This window comes from Kryptolebias marmoratus, linkage group LG10 (assembly GCF_001649575.2).
Source record: "Kryptolebias marmoratus isolate JLee-2015 linkage group LG10, ASM164957v2, whole genome shotgun sequence".
NCBI lineage: Eukaryota > Metazoa > Chordata > Actinopteri > Cyprinodontiformes > Rivulidae > Kryptolebias > Kryptolebias marmoratus.
The window spans coordinates 24095207-24113338 of NC_051439.1; the positions used below are offsets into that span (position 1 = coordinate 24095207).

At 38.9% G+C, this 18132-nt stretch overlaps 1 protein-coding gene across 2 annotated transcripts in view; it reads right to left on the reverse strand.

Moving 5' to 3' along the window:
* Nucleotides 1–18132, reverse strand: part of LOC108249624 (protein jagged-2) — a 51379-nt gene that overhangs the window by 22305 nt on the left and 10942 nt on the right. For both annotated transcript variants that reach the window (XM_017439116.3, XM_017439114.3), the window contains exons 3-5: nt 11986–12043; nt 4571–4825; nt 3736–3796 (exon numbers count right to left, since the gene is read on the reverse strand). In XM_017439116.3, coding sequence (XP_017294605.1) covers nt 3736–3796; nt 4571–4825; nt 11986–12043 — 374 coding nt within the window. The remainder of the gene's footprint in view (nt 1–3735; nt 3797–4570; nt 4826–11985; nt 12044–18132) is intronic.

Below are 18132 nucleotides of genomic sequence, written 5' to 3' on the forward strand. Positions count from 1 at the left end.
TTAGGGGCAACCCCCCCCTCACCCCCCTCACCCCCCTCAGAGTCAAACACTTGGAAATAGCAGCCGACCCAGCAGCAGTGATATACGGCCGTGTAGTGAGCTGGGCAGTTAAAGGAGGCTATGCTGGGATCACACAGAGATCTGCAGCTCTGGACTGAAAACAGAAACGTCTCAGGCTTATCCTTAAATATTCATGTGGTCAAAACATACAGCAAGTTTGGGTTTGTGGGCTTTTTATAAGCTTACAGCAGGAATGAGCACAGGACTACGCTACTGTGTAGCATGTCAATGTGTGTGTGTGTGTGTGTGTGTAGCATGTCAATGCGTGTGCACGTGTGTAGCATGTGAATGTGTGTGTAGCATGTGAATGTGTGTGCACGTGTGTAGCATGTGAATGTGTGTATAGCATGTCAATGTGTGTGCACGTGTGTAGCATGTGAATGTGTGTGTAGCATGTGAATGTTTGTGTGTGTGTGTAGCATGTGAATGTTTGTGTAGCATGTTTGTATGTGTGTGTGTGTGTGTGCTACATGTTGTAAATAAAAGATACCAAACACTCATTTAAGAATCTGCAGGAATCAGTTTTTTCTGCTTTTTCTTTTTAACTTCTAACTTTCAGTCTGTTTCCACATTTGTTTTCATTTATCACAACAATTTCCCTCTAAATTGATTAAAACTCTTCAAAAGTTTTTTTGCTTACCTAAATATGTTAGTTTTGTTGCCACTTCTCTGTCGTAGTTTTTACCTTTTGGCAATTACTTTAGTAGTCTTCTCTTGCTTTTTATTCTGATGGAAAATAGACTGGAAAAACAAAGAAACTAGTTTTCCCTTTGTTTTTGGAGTGGCCTGTATCGCTTTGTTATGATCTTAGCCCCAATTCTAAAGTTTCACCTTCATGTCTGAAAGAATGAAACTCAGAGACTGCAGAGAATCGAACTCGGCTGTAACTCCAAGCTGTTACTAGGTGGACTTTAGGTTATGATGAATCACATCAGTTTCCAAGGTTAACAATGAAATAGATTTTATTTTTTACCTTAATGGTCAATTTATGTAATTATTTATAGCTCAAAGATTGAAAGCTTGTGGATTTAATTAGTAACAGCTACCTTGTTTTCCTTAAAAGAGCTTATATTTTGTCTCAGTGGTTAAGTAAGAGATAAAAATAAAACTGAACATCTGAAAAGTTGGTTAGAATTATTCTGGCTGTACTTTTATTTATTTTTCTTAATATAACTCAAACTGCACCCAAAACAAAAAGCCTAAAAACCAACAAGCAGGAAAACATCTTTCTGACATTCTTGTGGCCATTTGATAAATTCAGACTTTGCCCCATGAATCAAAAACAAAGAAGCTGTCATTCTCTCTGGTTCTTTCACAGCGGCTCAGGAGGGAGGGGTTCGTCCTGTAACCAGAGGGTTGCCGGTTCAAACCCTTCACTCTGCCAGTCTCAGCCGTTGTGTCCTTGGTAAGACACTTCACCCGCCTTGCCTCCTGGTGGTGGTCAGAGGGCTCGGTGTCGCCGGTGTGATGGCAGCCTCACTTCTGTCAGCCCGCCCCAGGGCAGCTGTGGCTACAGTGTAGCTTACTGCCATCAGTGAGTGAATGACTGAATGAATGGGTGAATGATTGTAGAGTGAAGCGCTTTGGGGGTCCTTGGACTAGATAAAGCTCTATATAAGTGCAAGCCATTTACCATTTCACAGGAGTGAGTGAGCGAGCGGGGAGGGGGAGTGTGTGTGAGACAGAGTTTTCCTCATAGCAATGAAACTTCACATCACATGTTGAGACACATTCCAGGGTGTTCCTCTTGCTACAATCCTCTGGCCATTTCCAATGAGAAAAATCAACTTCAACTTTATTTATGGGCCCTTAACTGAACCTCCCCCCCAACCCACACACACACACACACACAGACACTTTCTTGGCATTTCAAGGGCTTTGGCAATCAGTGTACCAGATTGCGTGTGTGTGCAGGTTGGCTTTTTAAAGCTCTTGTTCCACTGTGATTATTTTACCTTTAACCAAAATGACACTTCACTCTCCTCTTCTCTCTCTGCCAGTGCTGCTGTTCACACAGCTGCCGTAACAAACGCCTACTTACCCTGGTTGTAACGTGGGAAGCTTTCTGTCACAGCATTTCACAACAAAACCTCAATTAACTGCTATTACAGTGAACATGAATATCAGAATAATTTCATGTTTTTAGTGATGTCTTTGAACCATTCTTTTCCAGAGTGGAATGATTCTGCAACATACAAATTCAATGGCTTTTAAAAACAAGTTTGAATTTATTGTGTTTTTTCTGATCCACACAGTCAGAATTATACATACAGGCTTGATATATCCATACACCCCTTGCTTTTCTTCTTGGCAGAATTGGGAGAGTTCTGATGTTGTATCCAATCAGAAACCAGTTCTGATGTGTGTCTGAATCATTGTCATGTTGGACCTTACTGTGTCCAAGTTTCTACCGTCTAGCTGTAGATGTGAGTTGAAATTGAACAATCTGGAGGTAGTCCTCCTTCATTATTCCATCCACTATACTTGACAGTTAATTCATTGTTCTTAGATCTGAAAGCCTCAACTTGACTCCTCCAAACATCTTTCTTGTCTTTGTGTCCAAACAGCTGTCTTTGCCTTGACTGACCATCAAACTCTTCTGCAGAAGACATTTGTCTTGTCCACATGGACAGCTGGAGGTTTCAGTCCAGTTTGAAGATTCTGGAGTTTCTTTCTTGGTCCTTTCTGTCCATGATCATGTAGAACTGGCTTATTGTGGACAGGGACACTGTGGACAGGGACACTGGTGGACAGGGACCCTGGTGTTCCAGCAGGTTCCAGTTTATGGCAGGTTTGAGTCTTGGTGGGTTCTTCCTAAACATTTGAACCAAGTTTTCTTCTATTTGAGGTGGACATTTGCATATTGGTGAATCCAGTAAGTGATGTCAAACAAGTATTTTTTATGCTGATAATGAGAAACCTCTAGGTGCAGTTATTCATAATCACCAACAGAAATAATAGGCCCTACCAACTTAAAAGACCTTGTAAAACCATCAGCGGGGCTTTTTAACAGATTTCGGTGAATGTATGGATATATATGAAATTATTTAATTAGTAAAAGCTAGCGGTTCAAACATTATTAAACTGACAACTACAACAGGAAAATGTGTAACTAAAGTTTTCACAGATTACAGTTTATGTGGTGCATGCTGCAGAATCACACTTCCTTAACACGCGTTTAACACGGCTGCTTGTGTTTTCAAGTTTCAAGCATTTAACAGACAGTTGGTAGCCATAACAAGGACCAGGATAGGAAGAGGTGATGTGGGCTACAGACATTAGGAAGGGGGTGGGGGTGGGGGGGGGTCTACTGGAGGACATAGGGAGGAAACATGCAGCTGACACAAACTGTATGTGGGTAGGAGCAGACCATCTTTAGAACCAGAAGCAAAACAATGGCCTCCATTTCAGAGTGTAGCTGAGGAATGAAGGTGGAGGGTGATCGTGTGTGTGTGTGTGTGTGTGTGTGTGTGTGTGTGTGTGTGTGTGCTGGGCTCTTTAAAAGTCCAGGATTAGGGTAGATGGTGTGGTGTGAGGATAAGCTGCTTGATATGTTGGTAAATTTCCATCAAAAGAAAATATTATCCAACATGATTGAACTGCAAGGTCTGTGCTCCTCGCATGCATGCACACACACACAATTAAAAATAAAACAAATAACAAAAGATGACTTACTTGCATTCCCCCGGTTTGCTGCATGTCCCGTGGAAAGGGTTGCATCCTTGTTTGCAGATGGCTTTAGGGAAAAACAGAAAAAGTAACATGAAGTAATATAACACTTTCTGAATAACTTCAGTTTTTTCCAGTAAAGCCTAATTTTTCTCCTTCCTTGCTTGAGGAAAAGGACAGAATTGGTGCTGTTGATTGCAGGGAATGGTACTGTAACTTTCAGAGAGTTGGGGTGCCTTCAACAGTGACATATTTTTCTGAGTATTCTTGAAATTCTTGCAAAGTGGCACACAACATAAACTTCCACCAAGCTCTGAACTTGTGCTAGTGTAGATTTTTAGTCACCCAGGACATGGTAAATAAAAAAAAAGGTTAAAAACAGAAACAACTGGACTTCTATTCTGTAGTTGAAGACATTTCTCTTCTCATCCAAGGAGCTTTCTCAATTCGAAAAGCAAAGAGCTCAAACGCCACACGCTCTGCTTTTTGAATTGAGAAAGCTCCTCGGATGAGAAGAGAAATGTCTTCAACCACAGAATAAAAGTCCAGTCGTTTTTGTTTTTAACCTTTTTTTTGGGATTAACCTCTAATTTTTTCCCCAAACTGGCAGAGAGAAAGTAAAAGTGGATCCTGTGATCATGGGACCACTCAAAGTATTTATGTAAAGTTTTAATTTTTGAGGAACTAAACATTATTTTTCTGAAAATAAGAAAAGAACAGTATGACACTGTCAAGTAATAAAATAAATCAAACTTAGAAATAAAAAATACAATTCTTAATGATAATTGCTAGCTCCCCTGCAGAGCTCACATTGTTGCTGTATGAGAAGCGTTTTCCTCACCTGCCTTGCAGTCCTCTCCCTTCCAGCCTTCCATACATTGTCTTTTCCCAAACTGGTCACACACATAATGGCCAAAGTAGTCATCGCGAGGACGACACACTATGTTGCATCTGATGCCGTAGTAGTATTCGTCGCAGCGCACTCGAATGGTATATTTAATGGTGGCAATCAAGCTTTTATGTACCACTGTCTGCTTCTCCTCTCCAGGGTGAATCTTTCCCTTGTAGATGCTCCTCTCGATCAGAAGCTCATCACCTTCACAAAAACAAACAAGAGATTGTTTTAAAACATATGCCTGGAAGATTATATTTAAATAAATGTTCAACAGATTTTTAAAGACATTTTCTAATTAGGATTTTTTCTTTAGGTCTGATAATTTGGATTGAACTTTGTCAAATAAATAAATATAAAATATAAAGCTAGGTGTCATCTGTATAGCAATCATTTTACAGTATGTAGCATTTCCTGTCAATAAAAAGCAGATCAAAGTGTTTACAGTGATTATCTGATTCTGTGGAACAACAAAATTACTTTTCAGAGCAGGTTATTTACAACCATAAATGAAAGCATTCCATAAAGAAATGCATATTGCAGGCCAAAGTTTTAAACAAAAACCTCAGGCAATCTGTCAGTGCTCAGAGCGGGGGTGGGCAACCCTGGTCCTCAGGGCCTTCATCCTGCATGTTTTACCTGTTCCTCTGCTCCAACACACCTGATCTGAATCAATGGGTGATTAACAGGCTTCTGCAGGACATGAAGAGGAGATTTAACCTCTGAATCAGGTGTGTTGGAGCAGAGAAACAAGGAAAACATGCAGGATGGAGGCCCTGAGGACCAGGATCGGCCACCCCTGGCTCAGTGTATGTGTTGGGAATGGCTCAGCTACTACCACAGCACATTTAATTCAATGTCTGTAAAATTCACTACAGGTTGATTAACTGTGGATGCCATCTTGAATCAGGTTGACTCAGTGAAAAGTGAATTAGTTGTAGATGTATATACAATGATTACTTTCTGAGAGTTTCATTAAAATCTAACCCATGGTTCATAAGATATTTTGCTGACAGACAAACAAACACAACACACACAAGCAATTACATAACTGCCTGCCTTTCTTGGCAGTGGGTGATGATAAATTATATTCTATCAAACAACACAGATTTAAATAAGCCTGGTTTGGCTCCTCAGTTCTAAACTGTGATTAATGGCTTCAAATTTATGGCTAAATACCAGTGAGGGTGAAAATAGAATAAAGAAGTGTGAACCCAAAAGAAGCCAATGGTGGATCTACAGCAACATAATAATTGAACTTCTTAGACCATTCATGAGGCTTTGAAGGATGCCAGTTGCTAGAACGGAAGGGGGGACGGGGGTCAAACATTTACATGCTGAACAAAACTGAAATAAAGAAAAATATAAAAAAGTGGGAGAAAGAACAGGAAAATTAAGAAAACAGAAACAGCGGGTGTTGGAGGAAGGTCTGAGAGCTATCAATAACCAAAATGCTTTTTCAGTTTTCCTGCTTTGTGAAATTCTTTTCTGCACCCCCACCCCCTCCTCCCCTCCCTCCAGGATATTCAGTCCTGACTCCATTGGAGCCAGGCAGGAAATAATAAGAGACGAGGAAGGGCGAAATAGGAAAAACCCTTTGGCTTGTTCTCAAGGAATAGAAGCACCAAGACCCAGCAGGCTTTTCAGAGCTGAAAAGCTGTGCTGGTGGTGGTGAGGGTGTTAATGGCTCGGTTATTAGAACAGAATACTGCACCAGCTCAACCAGTGTCTGATGAATTTAAACCAGTGGCTCTGACTGATGATGCTTTGCCCTGTGAGGTATCTTCCTTAACTTATCATTCAAATGTTCACTGTCCTGAGAAAACCATGGAAATCTAAAAATGTCAGCTTATGAAAGTTGTTGACTGCTTGTAACAAAGCAGCTTTAAAATAAAACAAAAGCTTTTAGAATGCTTTTATAACTGAACACTTCTTCTGTCAGCAACTAGCCATGGTCCCAACTTCCATCTTTTGGCTCTTCTTGGTTGGTCTCTGGCAGGTCTCAGTCTGACAGTTTGTCAGATTGAGACCTGGCTTCAAGTAAAGTCTGACCCAAACCCACAACAGCAACTCAAGCCTTAGTTTCTTCTAGGTTCATGTTTGTGGAAAGAAGAACAAGAGGAAAAAGTTGGTCTGATATCGATTCACATCATGGAACTGGATACAGATGGTATTAATGCTCTTACAACACCACAGACACTCCAACAAGACAATCTGTACTCAGCAGCGTACATATTGTCATCATGTTGTGAACACCGTGGTATTTACATGGTACATCTGCCAACAACATAAAAGAATACACCACTGATACAAAACAAGACAGAGAAAAAAGACAAGCGGTGGAAACACCTATTACACTTAAAAGCACCACAAATACGGCACATTACTGTGGCAGAACAGCTGAAGCATTTACAAAGCAATAGCTTAACACAGCACGAGTTATTGTTCACTGTAACGTTGGTCATCATGGCTTAAAGCTGTAAAAACTATTGATTTAACATTCAAATACCTTTGAAGACCAGCAAATATACCTCCAAATGTTTTTGAAAATAATAATTTGTGTGTTGTGAATAATTCTATAACCTTGTTTTAAGACATTTTCCAAATAGTTTTAGAGAAATGCATTTTTTCTGTATTTATTGCTTTTATCATAACTCCTTAAGCATGAGCGGGTAGATAAAGACAGAAAAAACAGGGATAGTGAGAGAATCCATTTTCACAGCGTCCTGATTTCCTGAGTCTCAGTGCGAGTTAACACACTGCCACAGATTCCTGTCCCACACCCACCACCTGCAACACCCACTGCTGCTCATCTCCAGCAATTAGATATAAAAATATAAACCAATCATCAGCTCCCTGTGAGGTGGAGGAGACATGCTAAGAGAGGCTGTTGTTACTAGGGAGAGTAGAGGGGGAACTTAAGACCAGCTTACATAAATGACGAGGTGCTTCAGATCTGAGCAGCTAAATGTGTCAAAAACAAATTATTCTCTTAAAAAAACAAGAGTGACGAGTCAATCCAAGCATTTCTGTTTGCAGACAGTTTTCAGATGTGTCACACTGCTATTGTAGGGTTTTGTGGGGGCTGTGGCTCTTTTTACAACTTGTTGTTTGTGACAGAGCTGACCTTTGACCCAAAGTCAAGGCTTCTCCCCTCACCTTACATCAGATGCTTCAGAGCAGCTGTAGCATTTTCCCTGTAGATTATTCTGAACACAAAAGATGATCGTGTTCAGGTCCAGGTGAGGAATGTTTGATTTAAATGACTTTTTTGATCACAAACACTAAACATTTAGTTTAATGGATCAGGAGAACCTGCCTCAAGCTAAGATGGATGGTAATAAGTAAGTGTTTCTGTTAAACATTTTACATTTAAGACAGAATAATAAAAAATTTCTGCACTCTGGTTGACTTTTTAAATACATCCTGACATGTTGTGATACAAGTTTTTTTTGTTGATTTAGAGTTGTTTAAAACTGATGTACGTTCTGATTCATAAAATCAATGAATAAATAAGGTCCATTACATTTACAAAGCATTCAAATATAAACTATATATATATATATATATATATATATATATATATATATATATATATATATATATATATATATAAAGGCTTTATGACTGTGATGGAACAAGCAGCCAATGTATTTGTTAGAAATGTGACAGGAAAGCCTTTTTCTTGAGCATTACTCCAAATTTTCCAAAATAAATGTCAGTGTGAGGTATCCTGGTGATAGAAATATGTCATTTAGAGCATTAATAAAACTTAATACAATGTGTTTTAAAGTTTCACTACACATACATCTAATTATTGTTAAATTTTGAGAAGTAAACAAACTGAAAATCACTAGAGATTTCCTGGAGCTCCGGGGATTTCTTGTCTCCTACAGTATTTGCCTGATTTGTGAGATGCACTTATTATCAGTAAATCTCGCTCCGCCTCACAGAAACCAACAATTCACCGGCTCATGTAGTCAACAACAGCGTCATCCTTCGTTCCTAGCCCTTCTGTTCTGTTTTTACACAAGCGACGGCTTCCTTTATGTCTTCATTTTTTCGGATCGGCTCATGAATGGCTCCAGCAGAAACCACTCTAATTTCAACAACCTACTCTTTTACACATTTAAGATTTAAGGAAATTTTAAAGTGGCTTATTTTAAATTTATGAAAGTTACAAATGTTCCAACAGCGTTTTTCTTTAAATTAAAATAAAACACTCACTGTTAGCCAGATTATCTGTTTAAATATCTATTTTTATCCACTAAAACCTGATGTCTTTCTGTCAAAGCTGATCATATTAAAATATTTTTCTCTGAAAAACAAACAAAAATAAAGTTATTCTTTTTATCTGATTAACTTGAGAGTCCATGACTTTCCACACAAAATGTCTGAACAAAATTAATTCTTTAGTTTTACCTTTTTCACACACACCTTCCCTAACACAACTCCTTCCCAAACAAAATATTTCTCTAATGGGATACTTTGTCCACAGTAATCTTTTTCTAACAGAATCATTGCTCCACAAAAGCCACACCTGTTAGCATTCTCACAAACAACACTGAATCATTTATAGATCTTTTCTTGCAACTCTGGTAAATTAAAGTGTTTTTGTTGTCGACAGCTGATTCTGTCACAACAAGATGACCAAATAATTTCCTGTTACTGACGATCTCGATTAGATCTTGGATCACGAACTTGGTGACGGGGGAGAGGACAAGAACCTGACATGAAAGATGCAACAGAGGAAGTGTCAGAAGTTTAACTCGGTGATCCAGTAATCTGTCATAAATAACAGGTTTCATCTGTGAATTTAATCCATACATCTGAGCTCAGATCAATAAGGTCTACAGGTCAGAAAAATCAAACAGAAGATGTAAATTTAGACTATTCAAAAAAGAAAAAAGAGACCAATAAGATATATTGATGATGTATTATCATAGATTCATAATCAGATATATTTCATAGAGAAAACAACAATAGTTAACAGAAAACTTCCTCCCACAGTCTAAAACCTGCATGTTCGTCTGCCTCCCTTGAAAAAGAGATCTGAGATCTCAGTGGGTTTTTCCTGGTTAAATAAATGATAATAAAAATAAATATAATAAGAGGGTTAGGTCCACTTATTATTACTGTCTACTATCAAATATTTTCTATATAACAACAACAAAAAAAGATTTTCTTTTCATTGAAAAAGTGCCATGAAAGGGCAGCATTTTCAGATTTGAAAACACTCCTCTTTGGGTTTTAATGTTGTAGAACTTCATCATTTTATATATTAACCAACTTTTTAGTTTTGTCCCTAAATGTTGGAACCCTTGATGTATTTTCTTGGTAGTTCTGAGGTTTTTGTTTGCAGCAGTTACCTTCCATTAACACACTTCAAACACGGAGTGTGTTTCCACTGAATATATTTTGGTTTCTGTTAGGAAAACTTGTGCTGACAGACAACCAGAAAATTCACTTTGGGCTCTTGGGCAAATTAAAACTTGATTGTGATGTCTCCAGATTTTTTTTTTCTGTGCACACCTGGACAGATGAGAACTTTCTCTCTCTATAATTATGATAGCACATCACTAACGCGTGCTTCACCTGTAAAAGTAAACCTGACTGCTGGATGCTGCAGGTTCCTGCCTGCTCTCTGACGTGTATCGAAAGTAATTCTCAATATGCAGGAATTTTCGAGCCAAGGCAGCAAAAAGACGTTAGAAGAACTTACACGCAAGAAAAAGTGAATCCCCCCAAATCTTATTTTAACTAAGTAATTATCATTGCTGGGTGGGACTTAGAAAACGAGTAAAGTTTGCATTTGTTAGGACAATTTTCTGCTGCCTGACTCACAGAACTGACAGTCAGGGCTGGTGATGGTTTGAAGCCTAGACCAGGTCTATATAGAATGGGCCAGGGTGGTCTGTGGCAGGCCTCCATCCATCACAAGACCACATGTGCAGGTGTTAAAGCAACTGAAGTGTCCTTGACATGTCCGCTGTCCAAGCCAAGGCATGACTGTCTGGATGCCAGCCTGTCATAATGGTCAATGAAGTGGAGCGCGTCAGCCTAACAGCTGCTGGGACGCTGATTAAGAGACAAACATCAGAGGGAGGAAGTGGGGCTGAAAACCAGCCATGCTCTGTAATTTATTTCTTGACGAGGTAATGCTTTCACAATTTGAAGAACAACTGAAAACAGTCTGGGTGAGGCTAAAGAACGTGAGAAAAGAGAAAATGTGGTGAACAGGAAAAAATTATATACCCATCAATAATATGTCAAAATGGACTCAGTTTTTGGATGTTTGTTCAATCTCTGATGTAATTTTAAAAATACATGTTCAGACAGATCCAGTATCTGAGGGGAGTCACACCTCCTCTGATTCAGTTCATTTCAGTTTGAATCATCATATCACTGAATTCACTGTGGTATTTTTTTTTTCAAGCCAACATGTTTACCAAATTTTGCAGCTAAATGCCTGAAACAAATTAGTTGGTTAAAATCCGAAAACTCTGTCAGTGATAAAACACAAAGAACATGATGGTCTGAAGCATCAATCACCAACAGAAGGTCTGAATCCACAGCATCAATCCGTCCTGCTCAGGATTAAAAAAGCCACCATACGGCTCCTTGTTTGCAGTTTAGCTTTACCACCATATTAACCCTTCTTCCTCCAGGCAGTGGTAAAGACGTGACCCCAGAGAAGCTGATGGAAACAGGAAGTAGCAGAAACCTCACAACAACAACATCAGTTCCTCCAGTTTACTCATAGAACTTCTGATAAGATTAACATATTCAGGCACTCACAGGAGAATACTGATATTATTATTATTATTAATATAACAAGAAGAATATAATTCATTCTGTACATACAGACAGACTCATGGTAACCAGTGAGTCAAAAAGTAAATTAGCATCATGTCTTTGTCAGGTCCTAAAATTTTAATTAATTCAAACCAAAACTGAGCACTTCAGCTGCTGAACAGATGGCCTCACATTTGATTCCAGAATCCTTTGGTCAACAGAGTTCATGGTCAACTCAATGACTGCAAGGAGCCCAAACCATCAGCCCTCCACCACCGTGCTGATAGCTGGGATGAGGTGCTTTGACCCTGGAAAGACTGAGAATGGTCCTGATTGTTTTTCACACGGTTTCTGCATGTAGCTACTGTGTGTTAAATAAATAACAACATGATTAAATATTTCAGATTTTTCATTCATTTAAGGTTGTATTTGTTAAAGATAAAATCATGTGAAGTTTTCTTCTGTCCTAACTTTACAATTGACTTTTTACCACAACAGTATTTAAAAACACTAAAATACTTCTTTCTTTTTTTCCTGCAAAACAATATTGAAGAGGAGAGGAACTTTACCACTGCTGTGTGTGCCGTTGTCCTTGTCCCACGCTTCCACTATCAGAGTGTAATCTTGCTGAAATAGAGACAGAGAAAGGGGCAGAGGTTATCATAGTGCACACTAATATAAAAACATGGCGCACACACACACGCACGTGACGTGGCTTTAATTCAGAAACTCTGAAACAAACTGCCGTCACACATGAGCAGTTTCACACACACATATTCTGCCAGTGAATAATGGTGGGAAAATAGGTGCTGTTCCCACACGGCTGTCACTGATTAGCTTCCATGTGCTCGGGGCAAGTTAACGAGTACAGCCTCTGATCTGTCAAACAGGAACCCAGAAATAAACTTTTTCACATTTTACCTCACTTCAGGTTCGATTGATTTCTTTGTTCCCTCTGAACTCGCATCTCATTTTATTCTCATAAACTGGTTTCAGGGACAAAAGCTAGCCCAGTTTTGTCATTTCTGACTTGACAGAGGGGTTCTAATTCTCTGGAAGGCCAGCTGACCTGGACCTGGGTCGAGGCTTTGATGATTTACCTATACATTTATAAAGTATGGATCTCTAACGTAAAACTTTTTATTTTAGGTGGAGAAGCCCGGCTTATGAGCCTTTATCTGAATCATTTGTGTGGAGTTAAAATAATGCCTTTAAACATTTTCTGTATGAAAAGAACAAATGAGATGTTTTAATCAAAGTAGAAGTTGAAGAACATATCAATATTTCCCTGGTCAGATCAAATATTGTACGCTCACTCACGCTCAAACCCCCCCATGTTCTCCATGACTTGTTAGAACCTGCAACCTTTATGTTTAAAGGAGGGATGTGTGAGTGTGGTGTCAAAGTGGAGGTGAGATTAAACAAGAGTACTAGTTAGGCAGTCCAGCAGCAGTGGGGAAGAAGTTTGACCTGTGACTCAAAGTTTTGGTTTTGACCTGCCGGTAAACAGGTCCTCCAGTGAAGGCAGACTGCAGTTAAACATCTCGGCAGAGCAAATGATACACTGCAGCATGCTCTCATCCTTGGCAGTGACTGCAGCACACCATGTGGTAATGGAGCAGATGATGATAGACTCAGTGACAGCTGAGTTAAAGTGCACCATGATTGTTTTTGTCCTGTTGAACTTCTTTAGCTGCCGAAGAAAGCCCAACCTCTGCTATGCTTTTGATGTGAGGGGGCAGATGTTCTGTTCCCTCCTGAAGTCTGGAGGATGGTGCCGAGGAACTGGAAGGGGTCCACAGATCTTACTGTAGAGTGGCACTGTGATGGTTTGGATTGGTACTGGGTTCTTTCACCGCCACCATTTCCACTGTCTGCAGAGCATGTAGCTCCAGGTTGTTCTGGTAGCACCAGTCCACCAAACATTGAAACTCCTACCTGTAGACAGACCCATTTTCATTGGAGATGAGTCTATTGAGGGAGGGATCATTAGCAACTTCAGGATCTTGTCAGTCTTTGGATGGAGGTGCTGCTAGGAGTAAATAGATTGAAGTCCATTTTCACACCCAAGATAAGAAGATTACCATATATCATTTTTTTTTTAAATGACTTTAGTTAAATTAATCTCCTAACATTATTTAGTGGAAACTGACAATAATCTGTTTATATCTGTGTTAAAGCTCAGCAGGTCTGCACACCATGTCCTACTTTCAAGAGGAGATGAACTCAACCATCCCACCAGATTGATTCAGGTGCAGATTTTTTCTTTTCCATGGGCAGCAAGACATGACAGACCTCAGAGTCTGTCAGCTGCATGGGGTCGAACTCAGAGCTGAGGGTTCCCATGACCCGGGTCTGACTCAGAGAGACCGGAGGCTGCAGGGAAGATTACAGGGCATGCTACAGAGCTGGGACAGATTACAGACAAACTCCAAACAAACAGCTAGAAAGAGCTCAAGAATGTTACTTCAAGGTAATTTTGTAGAATAATTTATTTTGTTTTTGTCAAGGTGCCAAAGAGAGAAAGCGAGAGAGAATCAGAAGTCTAATAAGTTCCCAACATCGATACCTGATGTGTCCACAGCAGTGGAAAATTAACACCTTTGTAACAAACAATCCTAAACTTTTAGGGTCATTCAAAAGTATTTTAACTTACAGATTGTTATATATTCTAAAAACTGTATAAAACAGACAATCAATCAGTTTTGAAAAAAAGACAACAATGGTAAATTTATTTTCAAAATTAGAAAGAAAGAACTAATATTATTACATTACAGGCTGACAAATGACTTTTTAAAATAGAAAATTAATAATAAATTTTTAGAGAGCAGGGCGAAGTGCACATATAGATGATGTGGAGGAAAATGCATAGTGGCAAATGATCAAAAACAAATAGCAACAAGAATTTAAAACTCTAATTTTACAGTTTGTTGACCAAACAATTGTACATAAAGTAATGCTGCAACTAACCCGTCATCACTCATACATGTGTCAAATATATAACTGCTGTTGCTTGTAGTTAAACTTTAACTGGTAATAAACTTAAAACAGCTACTCACATCAAACCTTCTCATCTATGAGCCATAATAGTAAATGTTTTCAGACAAAACAAACTTTTTCATGCTTCTTCAGACCATCAAAATAAGACACTCTTTTGTTTGGTGCCTATAGAACTGAAGTACTTTAGGGTTTGTTTAAATTTTGGTCTCGTTTATTGAGTAATAGCAATCCTAGCATGTTTCAAATGATGTAACAGTTCAATCAGTAAGTGTGTTAAGTTAAATGAACAGTTGGCCACAATATCTGACCTCAAAGGTCTGTAGAAACGTTAAAGGTGCTGCCTGAAAGTCCAGCATTTATCAGCTTTCTTCTCTAAAGCCCAATAGGAAATCAAAACTTCCTTTGTTAAAATCTAAGCTGATAAAATATCAATGCTTTTATGTAAAAACTGTAGAGTAAAGAAACCCAAGAATTAACAAAAACTGTTAAAACTACTGCCATAGGCTCATTGTGGTCATCATGGTAACCACATACCTGTTACCCCATTTCCTGCCAGAACAGGGAGACTAGAAAGAGTTCAGACAGGTCAAAGGTTAAACATTCTGTGGAAATATCTCCCCAAATCATCCATCTTAACCTGTGATCGTCTCATTTCTGTAACCCGTTTAAAATCTGAATCTGAATTAGGTCTGAGCTGTAGAGCTTAGAGTTTAGAGCTCCAAATGGGACCGGGTTTAGAGCTCCTAACAGGACCGGGTTTAGAGCTCTTAACAGGACCGGGTTTAGAGCTCCTAACAGGACCGGGTTTAGAGCTCCTAACAGGACCGGGTTTAGAGCTCCACCAGGACCGGGTTTAGAGCTCCAACAGGACCGGGTTTAGAGCTCCAACAGGACCGGACTAAATACCAATGTTGTCTATGGTGACATTTTCACAGGTTTTGTGAATTTCATCTTTACGACGGCACTGAATAACAGACATTATGGAAGAAGAATTAGAAGTGAACAGTAATAAGGGTCGTGCTATCCTTTGGCAGCCTAAGTAATGTAGCACCATCTTGTGTTTTTTTAGAATTATAATTGGTAAAGAAAAAAAAACATACTTTTAACTTTTGTATCATTTTTTAAAAAGTCCATAACTTACCTCAATCTGTGTTACTGGACCAAAGTTTGTGTGTTTACAGGTATATCATGGACAGGAGTCAGGGCCTTCATGTTTGCAGTGAGTTTATGAGTTGGATTGTGTGAGAAAGAGGGAGGGTGTGACATTCAACACCTTTAAACCAATTTACAGAAAGTTTTGAGTTTTCATTAGACAAAGAGAAACCAGCACACACTTGAACGCCTTCACCTGTTCAATGAATAAATTACTACAGCAGCAACACACAGCTCTGTGAAGAAAGAAATTATACAGAAAAACAAATTACAAGAACTAACAAACAAAACATAGTTTTACCTTTCTGATCAGTAATAACGACACATTTGATTTAATTCTCTAGGTGTGCTGTGAATAGTTGTCATAAAGTTAATAATGTTCAGTATGATAATTCATCAAGAACATTTTTAGTCAAACAGTTGTTTTGAGTTTTATTTTTGGATTTCCTAAACTACAGAAAGCGTTTTCCTCCACATCATCTATATGTGCAGCAGCTCTATCTGAGCTACAGTTTCCAAAACAGCCATGAAGGATAAAATATCTTTTTCTCTGTGGGACTTTTATATAGATTCTTTAGAGATTCCTCAAATGATTGTTTCTGCTGATCCAAGCAGACATGAGCAGCCAGTGAGGTCTTCATGGACTCTACAAAGATGCTCTAATGTGTGCCTCTACATGAACCCTTTAATATGATTGCTACACAGACACTCTACTCGTGCCTCTAAAAAGAGTCTCTAAAATGTGTCTTTCTAATATCATGGGCCATTAATTAAAACAAGTTATTTTATTAAGATGAGGGGATTTTTGGCTCTAAAATAACTAGATGGTGATCATACACCAACCCATAAAATTACAGAAGATACATCTAGTTTATATGGCGTTTATAAACTTTAAATATTTTATGTACAACTGAAGAATAAAATCAAAAGAAAACAACTATAAACTCACAGCAGCATGAAAGACAAAATTAACAACTTTTCCTGAGATTTAATGAGAGAAAGAAAGAAGCAGCACCAACACCTGTGAAATTGCACCTGTTAGCCTATTAACATGAATAAAACATGCTGCTCCCGGCAGAGAGGAGCTGGGATGGTTAATTTAGCACATTATTAACAGAACAAGCCAACACCCCTCCACCCATCCCCACCTCTTTTCTCTAAGGAGACCTCGTTCAGACAGCAAATCTAATCAGCTCTATACACTCAGCAGCAGAATTGAGAAATGACCCAGTTCACTTTTCCCAAACCAAACATGTGAAAAGACAGCTCCTGTCTGTGAACTTATCTCATATAGTGAGTTTATCACATCTATGTCTAAAAAGAATAACACTGTCTGAAATCAAGTAGTTGGTCCTCAAACTAGTTCTTTTCTCCCATAGGGAGTATTTCCTTTACAGATTAGACTAACATTGTTGTCTGCTCTTGAATACCTCAAACAAAGCCAAAGGCCACAACAGGTACAGAGATAAAATATGTCTACAACAAAGATTTTGTTTAAATACACCTCATCAGATTGTTTGCAGTCAGATTATTCTCTTGAGAATCTGTCCAAACTCACTCCGTTACAACATGTGTATCATAGGAACCTGTCCTTTCTCTTGTAGTACAACCACTTACGATCCCTTATCATTCATATTTTAACATATTATTAAAGTTTGTATAAACATTTTGATTTTCTATAACTGGTAATATATAATTGATTTGAAGACTTTGTCACCCATTAAACTGAATGTTTTAAGTAAGTGCATATGTTAAATGTAAACATTACTTGTTAAAAACTTACAAGTGCAATAGTGCTGAAGGTTCTGTATTACTATTCAGGGATCATTCAACCACTTTCATCCAAATTTTCAACTTTCAATTCCTCCCAGTTTGAAAAACTTCCAATAAATGAATACATCAAAACATGCAGCTAAATCAGGAATAGTGTATTAGTGAATTATGAGGACAGTAAATCATGTGGTGTAGACAAAATATGTAGAGAACAGAAAATGTCACCAGAGACATGAATAGTATCAGTACTAATAGCTCTAAACTCAGTCCCGTTTAAAGCTCTAATCCCAGTCCTGTTGGAGCTCTAATCCCAGTCCTGTTGGAGCTCTAAACCCGGTCCTGTTTAAAGCTCTAAACCTGGTCCTGTTGGAGCTCTAAACCCGGTCCTGTTTAAAGCTCTAAACCTGGTCCTGTTAGGAGCTCCAAACCCAGTCCTGTTTAAAGCTCTAAACCCGGTCCGTTTGGAGCTCTAAACCTGGTCCTGTTTGGAGCTTTAAACCCAGTCCCATTTAAAGCTCTAATCCCAGTCCCGTTTGGAGCTGTAATCCCAGTCCCGTTTGGAGCTCTAATCCCAGTCCCGTTTAAAACTCTAATCCCAGTCCCGTTTGGAGCTCTAATCCCAGTCCCGTTTGGAGCTCTAATCCCAGTCCCGTTAGGAGCTCTAATCCCAGTCCCGTTTAAAGCTCTAATCCCAGTCCCGTTTAAAGCTCTAATCCTAGTCCCGTTTGGAGCTCTAATCCCAGTCCCGTTTAAAGCTCTAATCCCAGTCCCGTTTAAAGCTCTAATCCCAG